The 25,301-nt window shown below is 48.5% G+C and overlaps 2 protein-coding genes across 2 annotated transcripts; both read left to right on the top strand.

Moving 5' to 3' along the window:
- Nucleotides 1-367: 367 nt before the first annotated feature.
- ACAD10 (acyl-CoA dehydrogenase family member 10) lies at nt 368-13,173 on the top strand. Its single transcript, XM_087705457.1, has 20 exons — nt 368-820; nt 1,545-1,693; nt 1,962-2,156; nt 2,660-2,818; nt 3,210-3,369; nt 3,643-3,784; nt 4,595-4,663; nt 4,753-4,934; nt 5,220-5,370; nt 7,611-7,756; nt 8,394-8,567; nt 8,681-9,048; nt 9,380-9,520; nt 10,196-10,333; nt 10,459-10,549; nt 10,821-10,979; nt 11,170-11,342; nt 11,489-11,632; nt 11,865-11,942; nt 12,770-13,173. Exons 1-20 carry the CDS (start codon nt 613-615, stop codon nt 12,923-12,925), a joined length of 3,183 nt encoding a protein of 1,060 aa, XP_087561583.1. The 5' UTR covers nt 368-612; the 3' UTR covers nt 12,926-13,173.
- Nucleotides 13,174-14,614: 1,441 nt separating this feature from the next.
- On the top strand, nt 14,615-24,277 carry ALDH2 (aldehyde dehydrogenase 2 family member). Its single transcript, XM_087705455.1, has 13 exons — nt 14,615-14,775; nt 15,990-16,094; nt 17,046-17,186; nt 17,300-17,379; nt 18,950-19,061; nt 19,473-19,601; nt 19,694-19,807; nt 20,752-20,854; nt 21,328-21,512; nt 21,890-22,054; nt 22,254-22,411; nt 22,842-22,956; nt 23,881-24,277. Exons 1-13 carry the CDS (start codon nt 14,647-14,649, stop codon nt 23,911-23,913), a joined length of 1,569 nt encoding a protein of 522 aa, XP_087561581.1. The 5' UTR covers nt 14,615-14,646; the 3' UTR covers nt 23,914-24,277.
- Nucleotides 24,278-25,301: the final 1,024 nt, after the last annotated feature.

The raw sequence follows: 25,301 nt of genomic DNA, 5'->3' as shown, positions 1-25,301 counted from the left end.
AAGAGAATAAACGTGGCTGAAATTAGAAACAGAGATAAGATGTAAAATGGATTATGTATATGAGAGAACATAAAAGAAAAGATCCAGACAACAGTTTGTTCATAATAATATGTTAAAATTTGCAATAAAATTTTTTTTAAAATAGAAATGATGCTGCTATAACAGGGTCTCTCAATCTTGGCCACTTAAAAGATGGGTCGGCGTCAACTCCCGGAATTCCTGGCTGGGGACTTCTGGGGGTTGATGTCTAAGTCAGTGTTTCTCAACCTTGGCAACTTGAAGATGTCTGGACTTCAACTCCCAGAATTCCCCAGCCAGCGAATGCTGGCTGGGGAATTCTGGGAGTTGAAGTCCGGACATCTTCAAGTTGACAAGGTTGAGAAACACTGTCCTAACCACTGCTGGGGAATTCTGGGAGTTGAAGTTCGGACATCTTCAGGTTGCCAAGGTTGAGAAACGCTGGTCTAAGTGACAGGGTTTTAAAAGAAATCTACACAATCATTTGCATTGTTTCAAAAAATATATCCCAGTATTACTAAGGGAGTACATTCCATGTAAATATGCTCCGAGATATTCTCTCTTGCACTGAAAAGCCCTTCCTTCTCCTTTGACATGCACAGTCCCAGAAGCATGGGCTTCGGGAGAGTTTTCCGAGCCTTTTGCGGCTGCCCTGCGAGGAGGAGGGCACTGATCCTTCGGCCTTTCTGGAACAAAGCCTCAGATGTGGCCCGGTGGAGGAATTACGCATCCTGTGCCTACAGAGCGGTCATCTTTGACATGGGTGGCGTTCTCCTTCCTTCTCCATACAAACTGGCCACGGGTAGGTGACTTTCCCAGAGTTTATACCCTCACCTCCTCTTCCCTCGGCTGGCTCTGTCTGCTTTCAGCTGCTGAATTTCTCCCACCAGTGGATCTGGGTACTTGAGAGACCGCCTACTGCCAATCACCTCCACGCGACCAATTAGATCCCATAGATTAGGCCTCCTCCGAGTTCCATCTGCCGGTCAATGCCGACTGGCAACTACGCGGAGGAGAGCCTTCTCGGTGGCAGCTCCGACCCTTTGGAACGATCTCCCCGTGGAGATTCGTACCCTCACCACCCTCCAGACTTTCCGCACAGCCCTTAAAATTTGGCTATCCCGTCAGGCCTGGGGCTAAAGACTGTAACCCACCCGAATGGTATGAATGTTGTGCTTTTAATGATGTACTGTTTTACGTGTTAAATGTTTGTTTCCCCCCCCCCCCCTTCGAGTTGTAAGCCGCCCTGAGTCCCCCCAGGGAAAAGGGCGGCATATAAATAAACTCTCAAATCTCTCAAAAAATCAAATCACCTTCTGGAGCAGCAGGAGGGAAAAGTCGTTTTGAAACCGAAAACTGTTTCAGTGGCTGAGCACCAGCTCAGACTAATTCCTGAAGCTTCCCCGGTGATGGTTTTCACTCCTGTGCTGCTGAATTGCACCACACGCTACATTATTCTTAAGATCTTTTCGTGTCCCGAGAGAGGAACCCGGACTTCCTCAACTGGACTGCCTGCCTTTCTTTAGATTGGGAGATTCGGAATCGCGTCCCCGCCGGCACCATCAAAGAGGCCTTACGATCCGGGGGTGAGGACAGGCCCTGGATGAGATTCATGAGAGGCGAGCTGAAGTGGGCCAAATTTCTGCACGAGTTCAGACAACAGTGCTCCAGCATTGTAAGCCAGTTTTCCCCCTTTGATTCCTGTGGGGTGAGTAAGGGAGAAGGGGAGCCTTAAGCTGAATCTACGGGGAAGCACTTTGAGAGAGTCCCATGGAAAAAACCAATCACTGTGTTGGGAGTATAAAACTCTTCACGGCTACCAGGCCACCTCAGAAATTAGGGTAGTTTTCTTCCGAATTTATAAACTATGTAAGATAATCGATGTTTACTTTTTTGCTGGAAAAAACCCCACCCTGTTTCTACATTTCTTTTTCCCTCCCCAGGCAAATGCTGATGTTCCAGTGGACTCTTTCCTTTTTGAATTAACCAGAATAGAAATGTCAGACCAGCTCCCTGCTATGACGGAGGCCGTAAAGTGCATCAGAGGCAGCGGTCTCAAGACAGCTGTTTTGACCAACAACTTTTATCTGGAAAATGGAGAGAGTTTTCTCCCTCTAGACAGAAAGCAATTTGATGTGGTAAGTTCAGAAACAGAAACTCCCGTTCCTTGGGGCTGTTACTTCATTACGATGGCTGTAGTTTAATAATTATGCTTGCCTAAACTTGCATAAGGGTACGCAGGGCTGGTGAAGGAAAACGGATTATGTTTTTCTCTACCTAGCTCCCATAATGGAATAACTTAGAAGGACTCCGTATTTTGGCTGTTTGAGCCCCTCAGAGCTCCTTGTTCAAGTGATGAGGATCTAACTGCCTTTACTAAAAAATAATCTTTAAAAAAAAGATGAATGGGGAGCATCTGGCTAGCCACATTCCTTACTTGATGGAATCAGCTGCACTAAAAAGTACACTCTGTTGTTGCTTGGTTAATATCTTTTAGGCCATAAATCAAACCTGGAAGGAAGAACATATCAACCCTAAACCCTCACGTGAAACATAAGACGCCATTGGCTTTTTCTGTTTTATCTTTATTTCATTTCCGAATCCCCTTCCCCACCCCCTCCCTCCCTGATTTGTCTCCCAGATTGTGGAATCGTGTCGGGAAGGGGTGTGCAAGCCCAACCCTCAGATCTACCAGCTGTGCTTGGAGCGCCTGGGTGTCCTGGCCAAGGAGTCCATCTTTCTGGACGACGTCGGGCAGAACCTCAAAGCTGCCAGCCAACTTGGCATTAAGACCCTGAAGGTGAAAAAATGGCGCAGGAAGGAAGACGCTTTTCAAACGTGTCTTCCCAGAGCTGAGCCAACCTCATTCCGTTAAGACTTTTTTCGAAGCTATTCTCTAGATCAGTGTTTCTCAACCTTGGCGACTTTAAGCCCTGTGGACTTCAACTCCCAGAATCCCCCAGCCAGCACAGCTGGCTGGGGGATTCTGGGAGTTGAAGTCCACAGGGCTTAAAGTCGGTTGAGAAACACTGCTCTAGATATAAATATCCAGCCCCACTTTTTTGCCATTTCTTCCCAGCTGAGATATTTGCAGATATGGGTTCCTTCGTGCATGGAAACTCTTGTTTTAAACACGGGGTTCTTCTAAGCCTCTTTGCTGCTTCAGCTCCTCCATTCCTTCCTCTGCTCAGGTCGATGAGGCAGACTCAGCGGTTGAAGAGTTAGAGGCCTACCTCGGTTTCCCCTTGCGCTGCGTGGTTCCTTATGCCTCTTCCGTGAGGCCGGCCATGGAAATCCCCACAGCGCCTCTTCAAGAGTATCTTGGAAGCCTCTTGGGGGCCCAAGCGAAAGGTACAGGAGTTGACGTTCCCCTTTTGCATGGAAAAGACCCTTTTGCGTGGGTCTTTATTTGGAGTATTCAGGGGGTGCTCCTCTTAGCAGGCCAGGCGGCCAGGGAACCTTAATGGAAGGAGGGTGCTGATTAGAGCCGGACGTCTTCTGCAGACTCTCTCCACCCGGCGGGGTTGCAGAGATAGAATGGAGGGAGCCCCGAATTCTGTGCAGGGTCTCCCCGGGGCCTCCTGTGCTCTTCCTGACCCTCCTTCTTTTGCCGCGACTCTGCAGGTTCTCTGGAGCTGCGCCAGTTCAGTCACGGGCAGTCCAACCCGACTTACTACGTCAGGTTTGGGGACCATCGGTTGGTTCTAAGGAAGAAGCCGCCAGGGAAGCTTTTGCCCTCCGCTCACGCGGTAGAGAGAGAATACAGGTAAAAAAATGTAGCGATCAATAGACACCCCGTTTGCCCATTATGTGGAAATGCTAACAAGCAAAGCTCCCAGCCTTCTTTGTTGCGGATGTTAGTTGGCAGCAAGAGATATCAAAAGATCTGAAGGGCACCACATCTATTATTATGATTATTTCTTCTTCTTTTATTTATTTATTTATTTATTTGTCTTGTATGCCGCCCACTCCCGGAGGACTCCGTGCGGCTCACAAAAGACAAGGGAAAGAGGGGAAACAAGACAAAGACAACATATTAAAAACAAAGCCAACATTCACAATTTCTGTGGAGGTAGATGCTTCTCAGCTGGAACAGCCAGGACTTGGTGGCTTTGCGGAAGGCCGGGAGGGTAGTAAGGGTCCGGATCTCCACGGGGAGCTCGTTCCAGAGGGCCGGAGCTGCAACAGAGAAGGCTCTCCCCCGGGGGGTCGCCAGCCGACATTGGCTGGCAGATGGAATCCGGAGGAGACCCAACCTGTGCGATCTAATTGGTCTGAGAGAGGTAATCGGCAGGAGGCGGTCTCTCAGGTACCCAGGTCCGATGCCATGTAGGGCTTTATAGGTAGCGATCAGCACCTTGAAGCGGATTCAGAGACTAATAGGTAGCCAGTGCAGCTCGCTAGGTGTAACGTGGGTGTACCTTGGTGCACCCACAATCGCTCGCGCGGCTGCATTCTGGACTAATTGGAGTCTTCGAACACTCTTCAAGGGCAGCCCCATGTAGAGCGCTTTTTCTCCTCCTCCTCCTCCCACAGCACTTCTTCCCCTCTTAATTCTCTTCTCTTTGTTGGGTAGGGTCCTGAAGGCCCTCAGGGATACCGGCATCCCTGTTCCAAAAGTCCTGGCCTTATGCGAAGATTCAAGGTGAGTTGTGGGCCCAATTATGCCTGGGATGGTATTTGGGGGGGCCAAAAACATCCTGATCCCCTACTAACATCCCGACGTGGCTCTAGTGTCATCGGGACCCCCTTCTACCTGATGGAGTACAGCCCCGGCCGGATCTTCAAGGACCCTTCTCTTCCAGAGCTGGAGCCCCACCAGCGGAAGGAGGTTTACAGGGCCATGAACGGCGTCCTCTGTCAAATCCACAGCGTGGGCATCAAAGCTGCTGGCCTGGAGGATTATGGGAAACACGGTAGGTCAAGCGCCTCTCCGCTGCTCCCTGGCAGGAACTCTCGTCTTTGGGGTTCCGCTAAAATGAGTGGCGGAAAGGAAGCTTTAGCTTGGCACAGGGACATTTCTGGAAGAAAAAGCCCTTCAGGTGATGAGATGAGAGAGGAAAATTAAACTCGGAAACGTTTTTTTGTTCTTCTGAGATTGTAAACCTGCAGCCGTTTAAAACTGATTTTTCCAGGATTATTTTTTTTTTTTTAAGAAAGAACGGGATAAAGGTTACTTAACGGAGGTCTTAATGCTGTAGGCAATTACGTCCAGCGGCAGATCCAGACTTGGGGCAAGCAGTACCGAGCCACGGAGACTCACACAATCCCAGCCATGGAGAGGCTCTTCAAATGGTTCCCCTCCCACCTTCCAGCCAGCGAGCAGCTGTCGGTTGTTCATGGAGATTTCAGGTACTGGCTCACCTGTCCTGTTTCTACAGGTATTACAGAAGCCTTCTTAGAAGCAGGAAAGGGGGGGGGGGGAGAGAAATATATATATATGTATACTGTATTTTTCAGAGTATAAGATGCACCTTCCCCCCCCCCCAAACAAAGGGAGAACATCTGGCTGTGTCTTATACACGGAATACAGCATTTTTGGCCTCCCGAAACCCTGCTCCCTTCACAAAAATGGACATGCAGAGGGTTTGGGAGGCCTGCAAAGTTGAGTTGAGTTTATTGATCTTGTATGCCGCCCACTCCCGAAGGACTCCGGGCGGCTTACAATAAACAAGGGAAGGGGATAAATACACAAAACAACACTTTAAAATGCACAACAGTCACAGTTTCCGAGGGGCTGGATATGTCGAGAGGCCCCCGGCCTGCTGGAGCAGCCAGGACTTAACGGCCTTGTGGAAGGCCGGGAGGGTAGTAAGGGTCCGGATCTCCACGGGGAGCTCGTTCCAGAGGGCTCCTAAGGGCTGGGGTGGGCAAAAATGAGTGAAAAAACTGCCATTTGTGCCCCCCTCCCCAGCTCCCAGGAGCGCTCTACAAGCCTTCCAAAGCTCTGCATGCCCCCCCTCCCTCTTTTTTTTTTGCAAATAACGTGGTGTGCAGAAGGTTTGGGAGGCCTGCAGAGTGCAAAAACTTTTTTTTTTAAATTTACCTGTTCAAAATCATGGTGTGACATACTCTGGTGTGTCTTATAGTCCAAAAAATACTATATATATATATGTATGTATGTATGTATGTATGTATGTATGTATGTATGTATGTATGTATGTATGATGTATGTATGTGTATATATATATATATATATATATATATATATATATATATATATATATATATATATATATATATATATATATATATATATATATTATGTTGCATTTGTGCTGATAAGTAAATAAAGGGAGAGTAGTAGAGATCTATTTCAAGCTATTTAGCTCTCATCAGCTAGCCATACCCTTACTGGGAATATATATAGTACTGTAGTATATATTTAAAGTCACAACCCCCGGTATGCCCAAATATGGGAGGAAGATCACTGCTTCCATTCTCTGTCCTTCGGCTCGTCACAAGAGACCATCCAGGCAGAAACCCAATATTTTTTTACTGTTGCCTTTTTGTTACATTTGTTATATTTATGCTGATAAATAAATAAAGGGAGACTAGTATAGATCTATTTCAAGCTATTTAGCTCTCATCAGCTAGCCATACCCTTGCTGGGAATCGAACCTGTGCTCTATTGCCTCTTAGGCAGATGTGTTAACCATTGAGCTACAGGGCTCGACTCCTTATCAGCCAGGCCAGGGTGAAAGGTATATATTTAAAGTCACAACCCCTGGTATGCCCAAATATGGGAGGAAGGTCACACTTCCATTCTCTGTCCTTCGGCTCGTCACAAGAGACCATCCAGACAGAAACCCAATATTTTTTTACTGTTGCCTTTTTGTTACATTTGTTATATTTGTGCTGATAAATAAATAGAGGGAGACTGTACTGTAGTATAGTACTGTAGTATATATATATAAAACACATTTCAGAATGCAAACCCCCTTCCAGCCTGGGAAACCAACCTGCCTTTGGTTCTCAGCTGATGCAGGAGCTTTAATTTTCTCTGCTGAATGGGCACCAATTGGAAAATGGGGAGGAGGGAGCAGTGTCCTCGTCCTCCCCCCCTCCCCCCCAAGACAATTGGCTCTGCAGTTCATTAAAATTAGGAAGACCCTGGAGCTCAGCCCCCATCAGCCCCCAGAAACCTCCAAACCAGAAAAAAGGAGACTTCATTTAGTTTTCTTAAGAAGAAGAAGAAGAAAGAAACTTCTTGCCAAGCCAGACTTGTTTCGGGACCCCTCCCCAACTCAGAGGACCCTTCCGTTTGCAGCCGCCGCCTGCTGGGTTGGGGTTGCAGTTCCAACGTGTGATTGACGGGGCTTCTGTGGGGTGGCAGCTCTTCCCTTTGTAGCAATAGCAATAGCAGTTAGACTTATATACCGCTTCATAGGGCTTTCAGCCCTCTCTAAGCGGTTTACAGAGTCAGCATATTGCCCCCACAGTCTGGGTCCTCATTTCACCCACCTCGGAAGGATGGAAGGCTGAGTCAACCCTGAGCCGGTGAGATTTGAACCGCCGAACTGCAGATAACAGTCAGCTGAAGTGGCTGCAGTACTGCACCCTAACCACTGCGCCACCTTGGCTCTTTGTAGGCTGGACAATCTTATCTTCCACCCTGAGAAACTGGAAGTGGTGGCTGTCCTTGACTGGGAGCTCTCCACCTTGGGGGACCCGCTCTGCGACGTGGCCTATAATTGCCTGCCGTATTTCCTGCCTTCGGATTGCAGTATCGTAAAAGGTGCCAAGCGTCGGGTGTGTGTGTGTGTGTAAACAGAGGTGTCGCAATCAAACAGCACAAATGCCAGAGTGGGAAAGGACCTTAGAGGTCTTCTAGTCCAACCCCTGCTCAGGCAGGAGACTCCGTGCCATTCCAGGCGAGCGGCCGGCCAGTCTCTGGAGCTGACAGAGAAGAAGGGCCTCTTTTGGGGGGGACCACGAGGGCCTTTACCCCATGAGTTGGTGGGATGCTGGAGACTCTCCTGCACCAGCTGGCTTAGAAGACCCGGATTGGCAGCTCAGTCAGGTGGGAAGAGGTGGATTTCCTGCCGCGGGTATTCATAGAGCAGTGTTTCTCAACCTTGGCCACTTGAAGATGTCCGGACTTCAACTCCCAGAATTCCCCAGCAGTGGTTAGGACAGTGTTTCTCAACCTTGTCAACTTGAAGATGTCCGGACTTCAACTCCCAGAATTCCCCAGCCAGCGAATGCTGGCTGGGGAATTCTGGGAGTTGAAGTCCGGACATCTTCAAGTGGCCAAGGTTGAGAAACACTGTCATAGAGGCTCCAGCTTCCCCTCTGTTCCTCCATGGGGAAGGAAGAGGGTAGCGAGACCGCGATCCCTTCGGCCAGGCCTAACCCAGCGTGCCTCTCCCCAGGCTTGAGCGACTCTGACCTCAACCAGCTGGCCATCCCCACGGCACAGGACTACCTGCAGATGTACTGCCGTCACCGAGGCCTCCCTCCGGTCGACAACTGGAACTTCTACATGGCCTTTTCCTTTTTCAGAGTGGCGGCCATCCTGCAGGGGGTGTACAAGCGCTTCCTGGCAGGTGAGGCTGTTCTGGGGGTTTGTGGGTGGGCAAAAAAAGTGCTGGGAGCAGCCCAAGGGAAAAACCCCCAAAGGCACGGAGCCCGGAGCCACTGAGTGCCTTTTCCCACCCAGGCCAGGCCAGTTCAGCAACCGCCGAAAGCGCCGGGAAGCTGGCGGAGTCCATGGCGGGCCTGGCCTGGGATTTTGCCACGAAGGAAGGCTTCCGGATCTTCAAGGGACTCCCGAGTTCCGGACCGGCCATCAGGAAGTTCGGGACTTGGGCCGGCCCAAGGTTGCTCCCAAAGAGAGACTATGCCACGCGGAGCCCTGCGTCCCACCTGGTCCTCTCCCCTGAGGGCTTGCCCAGCCGCGTCCAGGAGCTGCACCGCAAGCTGAAGCGGTTCATGGAGACCCACATTTACCCGTCAGAGCAGCTCCTGCGAGATCACCAGTCTTCCCCGAGTAGGTGGACCCCACATTCTCTGGTAGAAGAGCTGAAGGCAAGTCCTCGTCCTTGAGAAACCTGGACCTCTTCGTGGTTGGTGGCCACAGGGACACGGCTTTATCGAGGGGCGCTTGGCAGAAGGATGAAATGAGGGGAGGGGGGGTTACCCTCCCGCCCCAAGAAGCTTACAAGCTCACATTTCATCAGTCATGGGAGGAGGAATAAGAGGGGGCTAGAGAAAAGGGCAGCGGATCTCAAGACGGTCCGATTTCGGTTGGAGGGCTGAAGGCAAGGAGTTAAGGCCTTACGATGCGTGGGCTTCAACTCCCAGAATTCCCCCCGTGCTCCTCACTTCTCTCTCGCCTCTCTTCCTTCTCGTCCTGCAGGAGAAGGCAAAATCCGAGGGGCTCTGGAACCTTTTCTTGCCCTTGGAGAGCGATCCAGAGGCGAAATACGGAGCAGGCTTGACCAACGTGGAATTTTCCCACTTAAGTGAACTGATGGGGACTTCGGTCTACGCCCCTGAGGTACCCAGGAGAAAAAGCCCCCACGGGGACAAGTTTGGGCGGAAGGAGACTGAGGCCACGTCCTCCGTGCGCCTCCTCTGTCCGGGAAGGGCCGTCCATCCCTCCAGACCCAGAGAGCCACAGATCAGACCCCGAAGCCCTGCTAGCTTCACTGGTGCAGCCGTGCTTGGTCTACTGCTCCTCTTGGCCTTCTTCCCTTCTGCAAAGGGTTAAGGGCCGTCTCCACTCCCACCCAAGAATGACCTAGCCTAGGGGCCAGCAATCTGCGGCTCTGGAGCCACATGTGGCTCTTTTATCCCTCTGCTGCAGCTCCCTCTTGTTCAAAATACGTGTTACACCCGCCAATGGGCGACACCCGCTGGAATGTGGTTTCTTAAGCTTTTCAACCCCCAGTAGGGCAGCCATGGTGAAATCCAAGACAAGTTTCAGAGGAAAAAAGAACGTTTAATTCAACCACATAGGCTAGTTTTGTGGCCGCTCAGGAAATAGTCGGGCACGGGAAGGGTTTCTGTGGCTCCCGGTGTTTTCTCTTCTGTGGGAAACGGGTCGCAATGGCTCTTTGGGTGTTTTAAGGTTGCCGATCTCTGTCCTAGCCTATCATTTCCAGATGCAGGGACTGCTTCCCCCTCTCTTTGACTAACCCCCCCTCAGCTAATCGTGGTTTGCCTTCTCCAGGTCTTCAATTGCTCTGCTCCAGATACTGGCAACATGGAAGTGTTGGTCCGCTACGGCACAGATACCCAGAAGGAACGCTGGCTGTGGCCTTTGCTGGAAGGCAAGATCCGCTCCTGCTTTGCTATGACCGAACCCCAGGTCGGTGCCCCCAAACCCTCCTTTTTTCCCTTCCTCCTTGGATCCACGGAGCTCCAGCCCGGCCCAGAAGAGGCACGGAGGGGCTGGCGTACTGGCCCCTGCAAGGAAGTGTGTCTCTCCTTAAGGTCGCTTCCTCGGACGCCACAAACATTGAGGCTTCTGTGACCAAAGAGCAAGGCGGTTACGTTCTGAATGGGCACAAGTGGTGGATTTCAGGTATGTTCTGAGGTGCCCCTGGGTTTCCATGCTACAAAGGGCAGACTTCTTCCTGCCTTTGATGGACACTCACAGAGGTTCTCCTGGAGCCTGCAGAAAGCCAAAGTGGGCATCTTCCCTGGAGATCAAAGTTTTGGGCACATTGGCCCAAATCAACAGCCTGGTTCCACCACCAGTCAGCTTTCCCTGCTCGGCAGTGGAGAAGGAAGGAGAGGCGGATTCGGGGAGTGTCCTTATCTCAACGTAGAAGGCCTCTCATCCATTTCGGCAGGCTCCCTGGACCCTCGTTGCCAGCTCTGCATTTTCATGGGCAAGACCAACCCTGAAGCCCAGAGACACCAGCAGCAGTCCATGCTGCTGGTCCCCATGGACTCCCCTGGCATCACCGTCACCCGGCCGCTCAGCGTCTTCGGCTTGGAAGACGCCCCAGGTAAAGGCGAGGGTTTAGCTGGGGAGGTTTCTCTCGGAGCCTCTTAGCTGTTAAGGGATTTTGTGGGGAGGGGGTGTTGGCCTTTAGCCCCTTTGCGGTCACTTCAGACAAAGCCCCTTTGGGGGGGGAGCTCCAAGGGGTGGACAGCCTGGGCGTAAAACGGACCCTTCTCACATCCCTCCCTTTCCAGCTGGCCACGGAGAGATGACCTTTGAAAACGTCCGCGTCCCCCAAGAGAACCTCCTGCTTGGTCCTGGCCGCGGGTTCGAAATTGCCCAGGGGCGGCTGGGCCCCGGAAGGATCCACCACTGCATGAGACTGATCGGCCTGGCGGAAAGAGCGCTAGCCCTCATGAAGGAGCGGGTGAGTGGCGCTACAAAGGCAGCTTGGCGTCCCTTGGAACGGCTGCTTCCTCTGGCTCTTTGCCAGCTCTTACTCCGGGGGGTCTTGGGAAGGGGACACAGAGGCTTAGTGGGATCACCCCTTCCGCCTGCTGCCTTGGTTGCCAGGTGACCACTCGCGTGGCCTTTGGAAAGCCGCTGGCGGAGCAGGGCACCATTCGGGCGGATCTGGCCGAGTCTCGCCTGGAGATCGAGCAGGCCCGGCTCCTTGTCCTCAAGGCGGCCCATCTCATGGACACTGTGGGAAACAAGGTAAGCGGGGGGAACCCTAAGATGGGAACGCTGTCAACCCCAAGCTCTCCTTTCGGCTGGAGGCCGGCCACAGCAGCAGAAGGCACCGCCTACTGCCTCTTGTGCCTTGGGAAGCGGAGGGGGGGGCTTCTTGTGAGGGGCAGGGGGGGTCCGGTGGGATGCTTTCTCTTGGCCTGGAAGGCCTCCCAAAGGGGGTTCTTGCCCCACTGGGCTCCTCTCTCCATCCGTCTAGGGAGCCGCTCTGGAGATTGCCTTGATCAAAGTCGTGGCTCCGAGGGTGGCGCTCCGGGTGATTGACCGGGCGATCCAGGTGAGAGCCAGGGCAGCTATCGGACACTTGCCTAACTCCTCTCCTTCCATTTAGGGCAGGGGTGGCCCAACCTTGGCGGCTCTTAAGACTTGTGGACTTCAACTCCCAGAATTCTTCAGCCAGCCATAGGCAATTCTAGGAATTGAAGTCCACAAATCATTTTTTATATATATACTGGGATTTGAACCTGGGCTATATTACTACTAGGCAGACTTCTTAGCCATTAGGCCAGAGGCTCTTATCCGTTATCAGCGAAGCCAGGGTGAAAGTTATCTATTAGATTTTTACAACATATTTTACAATATATATATAAAGCTTTTTATTTATTTTTCAATTTTAAAAATATAAACATTCCATCTTTCCATAAGCAGTGTGTCGTCTGGGTACAAGTAAGCAGCAATAGCAATAGTTCGACTTATATACCGCTTCATAGGGCTTTCAGCCCTCTCTAAGCGGTTTACAGAGTCAGCATATTGCCCCCAACAACAATCCGGGTCCTCATGCTACAAGTATTTCTGTGCAACATCCTTCCATAAATTAGAATACGTTGAACAGTTAAACATTGTAAAGCTCTTCATTTCCTTCTTAACGTATCTTCTAATAAAAATGCAATAATAACACTAAACCTAGTTATTCTCATAATACTAGCACTAACAATTGCCATTCTATTCTTATCTCTATCTTGATATAAGTCCTCAAGTCTTAAAAGTCGCAGAGGTTGAACCACCCCAGATCTAGGGATTCCCTGGGGGGGGGGGTTTCCTCCACCCTGCAAATTCTTGCAAACCTTTAAAACCTCCCCTTGGCTTCCTACTTCTCCCCCCCAGGCCTTTGGCGCAGCCGGCCTCGGCAGTGATCTGCCCCTGGCCCAGGCCTTCGTTTGGGCACGAGTCCTGCGCTTGGCCGATGGCCCCGATGAAGTCCACAAGGCGGCCATCGCGAAAATGGAACTGAAACGCCAACGGAGCCTTGGGGGAGTCTGAGAGCGGACAGGCAGGCCACGTTTTTAAGGCCACGTTTCCCAGCAAGGCTCGACGGCTTCTGGAGCAGAAATATTCTACAGGGGCAGCTAGGCAGAATCGCTCAGCCGGACTCCTCTGGATTTTGAGCACCAGGACGTACTTTCTTGATCTCGGAGAACTTGATTCATCTTTGGGAAGCAGGGAGGAGGGAGAAAGCAGGGACGACCTTCCAGTGGTCTCTTGCAAAGAGTCCATTAATGCAAGGACTGTGATTTTTTTTGGGGGGGGGGATTTAATATTTTTAAATAATGCAGGGGGTGAAATCATGACGGGGTGAAAAAAAAACACTGTGGAAGGTTTCTACGGAATGCAGCCTTAGAAAAACCAGCAATAAATGTACTATTTGCTTTTCTTTTTCTTTTTTTTTAATAATTTTATTTTTTATTACATAGACAACATCACATAACAATAGAAAAAAAAACAATGGGAAAGGGAGAAGGAAAAAAAAGGGGAGAAAAAAAAACCCATCATCACATACAATATGTCATTTGATCACTGGTGCATCCCTACTACGTTTATACATCCCGTATCTCTTTGTTGTATATTTAATAAACACCACAATAAGCTAGGGTTTAAAAAAAGAAAAAGAAAAAAAGGGGGGTGGGTGGGGGAAGACAAAAAAGGAAAAAAAAGGGGGGGAAAACCATCATCACATGCAGCATGTCGTTTGGTTACAGTTGTTTTAACCTCTGCATCTTCAAATAATATTTACCGTCTCAAATATTTCATCTAATATAACTAAAGGCCTCATTTTCATTCTACAATATATATTTAGTTAACATTAGCATTATTTTCCCCCAGAGAGTATACTTCTATTTATTGTTAACCTTGCATTTCATAATCTAATAATGACACAATGAAGTATTAACATAAGGTCTGGGGATATAATGTATAAGATTAAGAACTTATTGCAATGATATGTCACTGCTGATAATGCAATTCTAATAGGGGAACAAATGAAAACTGGTATATATAGGCAGCGATGCTTTGTTGAACAATGAAGGAATAAGATCTCTGAAGGTAGGAAACTATTTGCTTTTCTCGGATGACAAATTCTCCAGCTTGGTTTGTTTTATCCAGAAACTGATAAAAGGGGCAGAGGGAGGGACACTTGGCTGAGTGTTCCCATTGTAGCAGAAAAACTGAAAGCCAGTTCAAGGTCCGTGGGCAGCGGGCTTTCTGGAGGAGAAGGCTCCAGACTGGCGAAGCCCTCTAATAATCCAAGCCTTGGGTTCAAAAGCCAAACCCTCCCAATGATCTGAAATGAACAGAAGTCAACCTGTTTGTTTATTCAGCTTTCATCAAAGGGAGCTTGAGTCTCCATTGGGGATTCGGTGTCGAGCCAAAAAGCCCAGAGAAAGCAATGCAAGCAAGGGGAACCGGAGGGGATGGGGCTCAAGCCCCCCACCCTCCCTTTTCACTGCCTGGTGTGGGTGGGAACCCCAGAAGACAGCGGCTCTGCCGGGGAGTTTACGGGCGAGCGCCCCTTCCCAGCGTAACGCGAACTAGGCAGAAGGGCAACGCGGGGGCCGGGCTGGGCGAGAGGCTCTGCGCCCGCCTGGCTCGGCTGCCATTGGCTGTCGGGAGGCGGAGGGTCGGGCCCGGGCCCCTCCCCGGCCAAGAACGGGCATGAAAAGGCAGCGGCGGAGGGCCTCCCTCCCTCCCTCCCTCCGCCCGAGAAAATGCTGCGCCTGGCCCTGCGGAGCTCTGCCCGGCTGCGCCCCGGGCCGCTGCGCCCCCTGGCCTGCCAGCCCCTCTCCAGCGCCGCCGTGCCCGCGCCCAACCCGCAGCCCGACATCGCCTACAACAAGGTGAGGGGGCTCCGGGGGGGGGGGGCGGCCCGATCTTCCCGCAGCGGGAACTGCGCGCGATCGGCAGGGCAAGAGGAGGCGCGAGCATGTGCAGAGCGCTCCGATCCGCCTTCTCCCCCGCCCCACTGGCGACTGGAGGGCAGGAGGGGGCGTGGGGGGTCAGGACAGCGCGGGCATCCTCGCACGCCTCCGCCTGCACCTCCTGGCTGGTGGGCGGGGGTCCTCCTCCGTCGCGGGGACCCCCTGCGGGCGCTTGCTTTGAGCCGCGGCTTCCTCATCGCAGGCACCCGCTGCCAGCTTACCTGCCGCCCAGGTGGGCACAGTCGGGGATGCCGCAAAACCATCCCACGTTAAGTGGGGCGAGCGGAACCGGTGCAGACCTTGCCGAGGCTTCTCGACCCAACGCGGCCCCGCGCGTTATCCTATTGCAAAATAGGCGCTGGACAAGCCGCAGAGTCATCTCTGACCTGCGCAACGAAATCCTAGCGAGCTTTCACTCGTTCCGGCTCCTCTCCTTTGGCCTCCTTCGGTTCATCATGGCCCTTGGTCCTAACAGAAGCCCCTGACTGGCATTATTAGATCTCTCCATTGCCAGATTAATTTCCCCTAAATTTGCCCTGTGGGAAGAGGACCTGGTTGGGAGCCAGAGTAGAGCAGTGTTTCTCAACCGTGGCAACTTGGAAGATGTCCGGACTTCAACTCCCAGAATTCCCCAGCCAGCGAATGCTGGCTGGGGAATTCTGGGAGTTGAAGTCCAGACATCTTCAAGTTGCCAAGGTTGAGAAACACTGTCCTAACCACTGGTGGGGAATTCTGGGAGTTGAAGTTCGGACATCTTCAAGTTGACAAGGTTGAGAAACACTGTCCTAACCACTGCTGGGGAATTCTGGGAGTTGAAGTTCGGACATCTTCAAGTTGCCAAGGTTGAGAAACACTGGAGTAGAGTATCTCCCCGCTGACCTAGGTTCGCTCTGACAAATATTTCTCACGTTTTTTCAATGATTGCAAGCAATGTTGTGGACAACGGCTGGAGATGGTGACTTCAAAGCTGTGCTGCCACTGGATGTGGAGGTTCTGCATAATGGTCCTGCATTTATTGGCTGTGAAAGCAAAGTAGTCCCCGTGTGTGGTTTATTGCCCATTGTTCCAAAACAGTCACACGTAGGGGATGAAGATTCCTCTCTTAACCCTTCTTTGTTCTTCTGAATTGGCAGATTTTCATTAACAACGAATGGCAGGATGCGGTCAGCAAGAAAACCTTCCCCACCATCAACCCCTCCACGGGGGAGGTCATCTGCCAGGTGGCAGAGGGCGACAAGGTACGATGTATCGCACACAAGAACCCTGTTCGTCCGCAAGAGAACTCAGTGCCATCTGCAGGTTTTGGTTCTGAAAGCTTAAGCAGTTGAATTGCCCTTCCGAATTGGTTGCAATCCTGACAGGCATCACCTGTCGAAAGCTGCCGTGAGACCCTCAAGGCGATACATTTCTCCGTGGCTTTGAGTTCTCTGGAAGGAGACTACCTAGTCCAGGTTGTGTCCGAGGGTGTGTTGCGACATAGAACCTGCCCGCTTTGCTCTTGCCAAAGGACTGTAAAACAATCCATCCTCCCGTTCCTTTAGGCAACTTGCCCGAAGCAGAGTAAACTTTCCTCAATCCTGCCAGGCAGCAGGCTGTACATGGCAACAGGCCTGTTTCTACTCTTTCGCAAGCGACGATAGGGGAAGCTGAGGCAGCAATAACTCCACTTGCCAGCGGGGATGACACAGCAGAAATTGCGTGGAGTCTCAGAAGCACTTGTGTGCAGGAGGCTTGGAAGGGGTGGGTGGGTGAGGAACAACTCCTTCGTGGAGATTAGAAATACGGAACAGTGGAGAAGTGCAGCCGTTGCTGTGTAGAAAATAATTAACCAGGTTGATATTTAAGTGCCCGGACTCCACCGTTGGTCTGGGTATTCACTACTGGCAACGTATAGTAACTTTGCAAATGCAGACAAAGCAATCGGCAAAAGGCGGCCCAGATTGAAACCTCTCTTCCGTTTGAGGCTCAGAGGGTTTGGGGCAGGGTTGCTCTGATTAGACCAGGCGTTGCTGGCTGGGGAAATCTGGGAATTGAAGTCCACAAGTCTTAAAAGTTGTCAAGGATTAGAGAGTTCTGGGTTTGTTCTGCAGCTCGAACCTCCGACCTGCTAACAATGCAGCTGCCATTTTCCTCGCAACCTCACAAAGGGTGGTCTGCTCATGCTCGCCTCCCCCCCGGTTCCTTTGCAGGCCGATGTGGACAAGGCTGTGAAGGCAGCCAGAGATGCTTTCAAGTTTGGGTCACCTTGGAGAAGGATGGATGCTTCCCACAGGGGCAAATTACTGAACCGGCTGGCTGACCTGATTGAAAGAGACCGGACCTATCTGGCCGTATGTATGGGGCGGCTGGGGAGAGGAGTCGCTCTCCTGCAGGGCCCTGCCCTCTTCTCAGAATCCTCCTGCAGAACCTGGCTGATCAATGCTGGCTTCCCATTTCTTCCCAGGCTCTGGAAACGTTGGACAACGGCAAGCCATACGCCATCTCCTACTTGGTAGACTTAGATATGGTTGTCAAGCAAATCCGGTAAGAATGAATATAAATAGATTCTCAACTTGCCAAGCCCAATTCAGGATGGCTTTTTTTTTCAGAGTTCTTGTTTTGCAGGAAAAGTCATTTTAGTGAAATACAAACATTTTGCTGTTATTTTCTGGCAGTTAATAATACAAGATTTCCCCCCCCCCCCCACTCAAGTAACCCTGAAATGTAAACTGGAAGGAAGGAATCTTTCTTTCTAGAACTGGAACCAGGGAAACAAATCACAGGATTGGTTCAGCTGCAGAGATCCCTCAGCCTATTTGAAAATGAGCGTCTGAAAGGATTAAAATAAAAGTCGAAAGATTTCCTGAACTTTTGGTAGAGGGCAACTGTTCTCTTCCCATTTCAAAAGCTGAGCATAAACAAGCATTAAGCAGGAATTGGATAAACTAAATTGTATCTACTACATATCAAATAATATTTATGGGACATTGGAATATTGCAACACTTTTAGATATTTGCTTGCATAATAGTCACTTTGCAATGACCCTTCTTCCCCACTAGTTTTTTTTCATATTTGCCGTATTTTTTGGAGTATAAGACACTCCTTTTTCCCTCAAAAAAGAGGCTGAAAATCTGGGTGCGTCTTATACATCGAATACAGCATTTTTTTTGCCTCCCAAAGCTCCGCCCCTTCACCAAAATGGCCGTGCATAGCTTGTAGGAGGCTTTCAGAGAGCTCCTGAGGGCTGGGGAGGGCAGAAATCAATTCCCCCCCCCCGCCCTCAGGAGCACTCTATAAACCTCCATAAGGCTATGCATGCAATTTTCTTGACAAAAAACAGGCCCGTTTTCAGCAAAAAACGCCCCCCCCCAACACTCTGCAAATCCCCCAAAGGCTATTCATGCCTTTAAAAAAAAATATACCCGTTTCCCCAAAAACAGGCCATTTTTGGGAGGTTTGTAGAGTGCAAAAACTTCCCCCCTTTCCCGAAAGCTCTTTAGTTAGAGTGATTGATGAGAATTAGATTGATCAAGTGCTGTGCCAGCAGAAACAAAGTCTTAAGTGATGCAGATTGTCAGTGATTTCCCTCTCCAGCACATGGATAAATATACCTGGAAACATCTACCTACCTACTCTCTCTCTCTCTCTCTCCCTATCTACTGCATTTCTCTCTCCTTCTCCCCCACCTACCTACTGTATTTCTCTCTCTATCTCTACACACTGAATTTCTCTCTCTTTCTCTCTCCCCTTTTATCTACCTACCTACCTACCTACTCTCTCTCCCTACCTACCTACTGTATTTCTCTCTCTCCCTCCCTCTCTCTCTCTCTCTCTCTATCCCTCTATCTAGGTATCTAGTTTTTAAAAAAAATCCTCTTCAAAACCTTGGTGCGTCTTATACTCCGAAAAATACGGTATGTTCTCCTGGGAATTGGAACCGAAAAAGGTTGGATGATGAGTATTGAATTTATAAACTTCAATTGCAAATCAAACAAAATCACAACTGGCTTGTATCTTCACTTCCAATCCTGTTTCACCAATAATTTCTGCAAATTTGTGTTGGAACTTCTGTGGTTTCACGAACACCTGTAATACTTGATGGCTTTGCTCCAGGTACTATGCAGGTTGGGCTGACAAATTGCACGGGAAAACCATCCCCCTGGACGGAGACTTTTTCACTTACACAAGACATGAGCCCGTGGGCGTTTGTGGACAGATCATTCCGGTAAGTCAAGCTACCTGCAGCAGATCCTCTCTCTGCTATGAGGGTAGAAATGGGGAGGTTTTAATGTGATCATTGGACGGAATAGAAATAAAGGTAACGTGTGGTTAGTATTGTCCTCTTCTCTGACCTATACAAGTCTTGTTTAAGTAACCCAGATTTTTAAAAGGATCCCGAGCTAATACCTCTCCCAAATAGGTTGGCTTCCCTTTCCGTTGCTCAGTGCCATTATCTGATCTCCCATCAACCGCTGAGTTCCTTTTGGGATTGTGGTCTGACAGATCTCCTGGTTGTTGGGAAGAGAAGGGAAGGCCAGATCTGTGGAGAAACGAATAGTGCAACCTAACGCAATGTTCTCAAGGAAGGTAGCTGACTTAAGAATGTTGAGTATCCACACCTTTCTTTGCCCTGTAGTGGAACTTCCCATTGCTGATGCAGGCGTGGAAGCTTGGTCCCGCTCTGGCCACGGGGAACGTGGTGGTGATGAAACTGGCTGAACAAACCCCCTTGACCGGCTTGTACGTGGCCAGCCTGATCAAAGAGGTGAGAGAGGGGCTCCTGCACTTGGTCAGGTGACCTGCCCATAAATCTTGATCCGTCCACTTAGGAAATGATCTTCTCTCGTGTCTTAACAGGCTGGATTCCCACCAGGCGTGGTGAACATTATTCCTGGTTATGGAGCTACAGCGGGGGCTGCTATTTCTTCTCACATGGAAGTGGATAAAGTTGCATTCACTGGTTCCACCTCGGTGAGGAACTAAATACTTATAGCCTCTCGTTCTCTTTTCAGCATTTGGGGGCTGAAATTAGCAGGATAAATCAGAATAATAAGCCTTTGCAGGGAGTCTCAAAGTGGGCTTTTGGTTGCCCAGATCGTGGAATCATCCATGGCCTCGAACAGGTAGAGGAATGCTTGGTCTGCCTTGGTCCAATAGAGTGACCTTCACCTTACATCCTTTGCTACTTCTCAGGGTTTTGGGAATTGCCCCGGGAACAAAATCACACACGCTGCAGGTTTCAGGAATCACCTTGATTCCCTTAACCAGCCATTAGATGCCAGTCTTAAAAAAGGATGGAGTGACGTCTTGTTGCTTTGGGAAACAAGCCAATTCCCTTGCTGGTCTTACCCTTAAATATAGCTTGTTCTGCAGAATTACAGGGGAGGAGATGAATTAAAGGGCAATTGAAATGTAAAGGTAAGATACAAATAGATTAAAAATGAGGTTCCACCACAAAACCACGGTGGACTAAAGCGCGCTCGACGAAACCGCGTACCTGACGTCATCACAGCGCGACGAAAAAAGCACGCTGTGAGCAGTAAAGCTAAAATTAACGCGTAAACCTAAACCTAACCCCCCCAAACCTAACCCTAAACCTAACCCTTAACCTAACCCTTAACCTAACGCTAACCCTAACCCTAACCCTAAACCTAACCCTTACCTTTATGTGAATCGGCTTGTTTTAAAAGCGCTTTTTAAAGCGCCCTTTTTTCTCCGCGGTCGTTGTTGTCGCGCTGCTGATGACGTCAGCGACGCGCTTTAATCGGGCGCGCTTTAGTGGACCGCGGTTTTGTCGTGCCACGAAAAATGATGAAACTGTTAAATACGATGACACAAAGATTGTACCCAGATGACACACTGTATGTAAGGTTAATATACTGACCGACAGAAACATCTTGATCTTAATTGTACAGGTTGGGCACCTGATCCAGAAGGCTGCAGCAGACAGCAATATGAAGAGAGTGACCCTTGAGCTTGGTGGGAAGAGCCCAAACATCATCATGTCTGATGCTGAAAGTAAGACCTTCTTCTTCCTGGGGGCAGATAGGAGATGGAGTTGCATCTGGAGGGGGATTAGCAGCTGCACACTCAGCCCAGCAATTTGGATAAGCTCATCACTGACATGCATGTCGTGTACCCCGTCGGTGAAGATGGTCCATTTACCCAGTTTAGAAAGGGCAAAGGCATTTTGGGTCGGCCTTCTTCAGCCTTGATCAACTTTCCTCAGTCCTGGCTGTGTTGGACTGATGAGGAAAATGGGAGTTGTGACATGCTGAGATCTGAAACCAGTCCAGACAAAGGCTGGTCTGCTGAGGCAAGAAGTTAATTAGTTTCTAATTTTCAGAAGGAAGAGAAATTAAATCCACTGATTACGGTTGCTACTCTCGCTGCAGTAACTCAAGGGATCATTTGGAGGACTTTCCATCTTGTTCCAAATGGCCTCATCTGGATGCTTTCTATTCCCCCCTGCCCCTGCTTTTTTTTTCTAGTGGACTGGGCTGTAGAGCAATCCCATTCCGCGTTGTTCTTCAATCAAGGCCAGTGCTGTTGTGCTGGATCTCGGACCTTTGTCCAAGAAGATATCTATCATGAGTTTGTGGAGAGGAGCGTGGAGAGAGCCAAGTCCAGGGTAGTTGGAAACCCATTTGACTTCCAAACTGAACAGGGGCCTCAGGTAGGAACAAAACCATTCCAGTCTGCCGCCATCCGCTCTTTCGGGAGCGCCTTTAAAATAATATCTTGGATTATAGAAAAATGGAGCCATTGTTCTAGAGAGGGAAAAAAATCCTCTCGAACACTGTACACAAAACAATCTCTTCATTAACTTAAAATGTTAAGCTTTCCGTCCTCCTGGGTTAAAAAACAAAGTTAAAACTCACAGATAGAAATTATAATTATTTCCCCAGGGCTACTGGCTTTAATAACTGTCATTGTTGCAAACTTCAGCATATTAAATGCTTGGTGAATTTTTGTTCATACAAGCGGATTTGCTCCTTTATGGTAACAGCATCTAGACGAAACTGATGTGCTGACTTGTTGTTGTTCCTTAAGGTGGATGAAGCACAGTATAAGAAGATCCTTGGATACATTGACAGTGGGAAAAAGGAAGGAGCCAAATTACTTTGTGGTGGGAGTCCAGCAGCAGATAAAGGCTACTTTATCCAGCCAACCATCTTTGGAGATGTGCAGGACAACATGAAAATAGCCAGAGAGGAAGTAAGAATCATGCCAGAATACATTTCTAATTTATGCCATTGTGTTTATATTGAGTCACATTACGTAACCAGGTTGCTGAATTCCAGGCCTCTTTCTTAAATATGTGCCCTTATATGTGAGGCTAGGCAGCATTATGAATATGGGAGAGATTCCTGTTATATAAATACGTATTAATCTTGCAGATGTTTTTCTTTTACAGATTTTTGGGCCTGTTATGCAGATCTTGAAATTCAAAACCATTGAGGAAGTCATCCAGAGAGCAAATGAAACCAAATATGGGCTGGCAGCTGCTGTTTTCACAAAGGATATTGATAAAGCAAACTATATTTCCCAGGGCTTGCGAGCTGGAACTGTTTGGTAAGCTCTAAACATCAGAATGGAACTCAGAAGTAAAAAGCAGAGGCTCAATGGTCCATGCTGCAGTCCCCAACACCTTGGAAGTATTTAAAAAAAATATTCTTTTGGTCACCCTTCCCCCCACCCCCTTTTAAATGAATACAAACTGGAAGCTTGTATTCAAGAGTTCCCACATCACCAAGGAGTACTTGCCCTCCATTGTATTGTATTTGGTTTATTTGTATGCCACCCTTCTCCAGGAGGGACTCAGGGCGGCGAACAACTCAAAGGGGAAAGGGAACATAAACAACAGTACACATAATTAAAATTGTCAATGTATGCATTCAGTGCAGCTTTTTAAGTTTGCAGTTCTGATGTTAAATTTGTTAAATCCTTGTATAGCAAAGGAAATGCAATCAATAACATTTCTAATGCAAAGTTTGTTTTGCAGGATCAATTGCTACAATGTGTTTGGGGCACAGACCCCATTCGGAGGGTTCAAAGAATCTGGCCAAGGGCGTGAGGGCGGAGAATATGGCCTGAACCCATACATGGAAGTAAAAACAGTTAAGTATTGTCACTGCTCCTTCCTTTGAACTAACATCTTCAGATCCTGTTGGGTCAAATACCAGGAAGCATTTATTTTAACCTCCATCCTAATCAGTGACCATTGGTGCTTTGCAGAGTTCTGATAGAATGAGGACCCAGCGCCCTCCTACCTTGCAACCTGAGTAACAGAACATCTTGTTACTTAAATCAGTGTTTTTCAACCTTGGCAACTTGAAGATGTCTGGACTTCAACTCTCAGAATCCCCCAGCCAGCGAATGCTGGCTGGGGAATTCTGGGAGTTGAAGTCCAGACATCTTCAAGTTGCCAAGGTTGAAAAACACTGACTTAAATAATAATAATAATGTGTTTATTTCCTTTTCCCTCCCGAGGATGGCAACTTTCAGTTAGCTCCCATATAGTTTACCAGATAGATGTTCAACAATTCTAACCCAATTTAATGGATAGTATTTTTTTGAACCGTAAGAACATTAAACCAAGCTTGTAGAGCTTATTTGCCCTTACAATACAAGGCTGGTTGATCGTTATGACTAGAATTGAACCCAAAATTTATGTTGCAAACAAGATAGTTAAAGTGAATTTTGCCCCATTTTACGACCTTTCTTGCCACAGTTAAGTGAATCATTATCCTTAATAATACAGTTGTTAAGTGACTCTTGCTTGTCAGGTTGCAAAAGGGGATCACATAACCCTGGGACGCTGCAACCGTCATAAATGAGAGCCAGCTACCAAGTGTTGGGATTTTGATCACATGACCATAGGGATGCCGCAAGCTCCCCACAGTTGTTAAGTGTGAAAAAACGGTCATAAGTCACATTTTTCAATGCTGCTGTAACTTTTGAGTAGTCGCTAAATGAACTGTTGTAAGTCGGTAACTACCTGTAGGTTAGATTTCATGTTTTCCACTCTCTCTTCTTGGTAGGTCACCATCAAAGTCCCACAAAAGAATTCTTGAAGAGGAAATACCTGAAACCGTCCATCTATTTCACCCCATGCTTGGTAGCAAAACTTAATGGGGAATTGAAGAATTCTACGTTAGGAAAGAAAATCTGGCTCCTTATAAGCGTCTCACAGAATGTACATGTAACCAATGATTAAGAAGTCTTTATGTCTCTGCTTAAACCATCCTTGGCTCTTTTTCCCAAGGCCAAACACTGTAATAAGAGCAAAAAAAAATTTCCAATGTTCTTCTCTCCAATGTAACCTGAAGAGAAAAATCTACAGAAGCAGGCTACTTTTGAGTAACGAATATTGTAAGACACCTCTTCTACATTACTTTTTTTTTACTTTTTCTAATACATACAAAATTTTATGCTTAACCTGTCTTTGTATTGCATCGGTCGGGAGCCATTTGGGATAGTGAGATGGGAGGCATATAAATTTAAGGAATAAATACGTTTGCTTCACGAGGTGAGGGCTCCAGATGGCCAAGGACCATGATTTGGGGAAGAACGGGGAGGGGATGTGGATCCCTAAGTGTCAAATTTGTTTGGCTGGTTGTGTAGCCACAAAAGCTCAAATGAAATTCACAGGGAGACTCCTTTAGAAAACGCTTCCCAACCTTTTTAAGATGTCTGGATTTCGGCTCCCACAATCCCACAGCCTGCTATGAATTCTGGGAAGGGGAAGGCCAAACATTTTGAACTCCACAAGGTTTGGAGAAGCTGCCCCCTGCCCTGATTTACCCAAATCGAGTTTTAATCGTTTTGCTTCCTCGGATGGTGCTTGTTAAAACAAAAAATAATAACCGGTTGCACAAGAGCAGGGATACAACACAAAGTATATAACATAACTATAGTATATATTTACGTTTTAATATTGATACGCTGTATTAAATAGCATGACCCAGCATCAAAGTCTTAAGGGCCGAAGAGTGAAATTCTCACTTGCTCCCCTCAGAAACTGGCAGGTTTTTTTAAAAAAAAGAATATGTATGTATGTATGTATGTATGTATGTATGTATGTATGTATGTATGTATGTAGTATTTGTGCTGATAAATAAATAAAGGGAGACTAGTATAGATCTATTTCAAGCTATTTAGCTCTCATCAGCTAGCCATACCCTTACTGGGATTTGAACCTGTGCTGTATTGCATATTAGGCAGATGTTTTAACCACTAAGCCACAGGCTCTGATCCGCCCGAGCCAGGGAGAAAGGTATATATTTAAAGTCACAACGCCTGGTATGCCCCAATTATGGGAGGAAGCTAACTGCTTCCATTCTCTGTCCATCGGTTCATCACAAGAGAGCATCCAGACAGAAAGCCCAATATTTTACTGTTGCCTTTGTTACATTTGTGCTCGTAAATAAATAAAGGGAGACTAGTATAGATCTATTTCAAG

This window comes from Thamnophis sirtalis, unplaced genomic scaffold (assembly GCF_051295495.1).
Source record: "Thamnophis sirtalis isolate CommonGarterSnake01/CBP01778 unplaced genomic scaffold, rThaSir2_p1.2 scaffold_2, whole genome shotgun sequence".
Taxonomy (NCBI): Eukaryota; Metazoa; Chordata; class Lepidosauria; order Squamata; family Natricidae; genus Thamnophis; species Thamnophis sirtalis.
The sequence above is the reverse complement of the archived record's forward strand: the minus strand, read 5'-3'. Positions and strand labels throughout refer to the sequence as shown.

Excerpts from the sequence above, each read along its gene's own strand:
- ACAD10 (XM_087705457.1), top strand. The coding sequence starts at position 613 with ATGCACAGTCCCAGAAGCATGGGCTTCGGGAGAGTTTTCCGAGCCTTT. Across the intron at positions 3,370-3,642 it reads CTTGGGGGCCCAAGCGAAAG|GTTCTCTGGAGCTGCGCCAG; the intron begins GTACAGGAGTTG and ends GCGACTCTGCAG. Across the intron at positions 10,334-10,458 it reads TTGCTATGACCGAACCCCAG|GTCGCTTCCTCGGACGCCAC; the intron begins GTCGGTGCCCCC and ends TCTCTCCTTAAG.
- ALDH2 (XM_087705455.1), top strand. The coding sequence starts at position 14,647 with ATGCTGCGCCTGGCCCTGCGGAGCTCTGCCCGGCTGCGCCCCGGGCCG. Across the intron at positions 17,380-18,949 it reads ATGGTTGTCAAGCAAATCCG|GTACTATGCAGGTTGGGCTG; the intron begins GTAAGAATGAAT and ends GCTTTGCTCCAG. Across the intron at positions 19,602-19,693 it reads TGGCCAGCCTGATCAAAGAG|GCTGGATTCCCACCAGGCGT; the intron begins GTGAGAGAGGGG and ends GTGTCTTAACAG.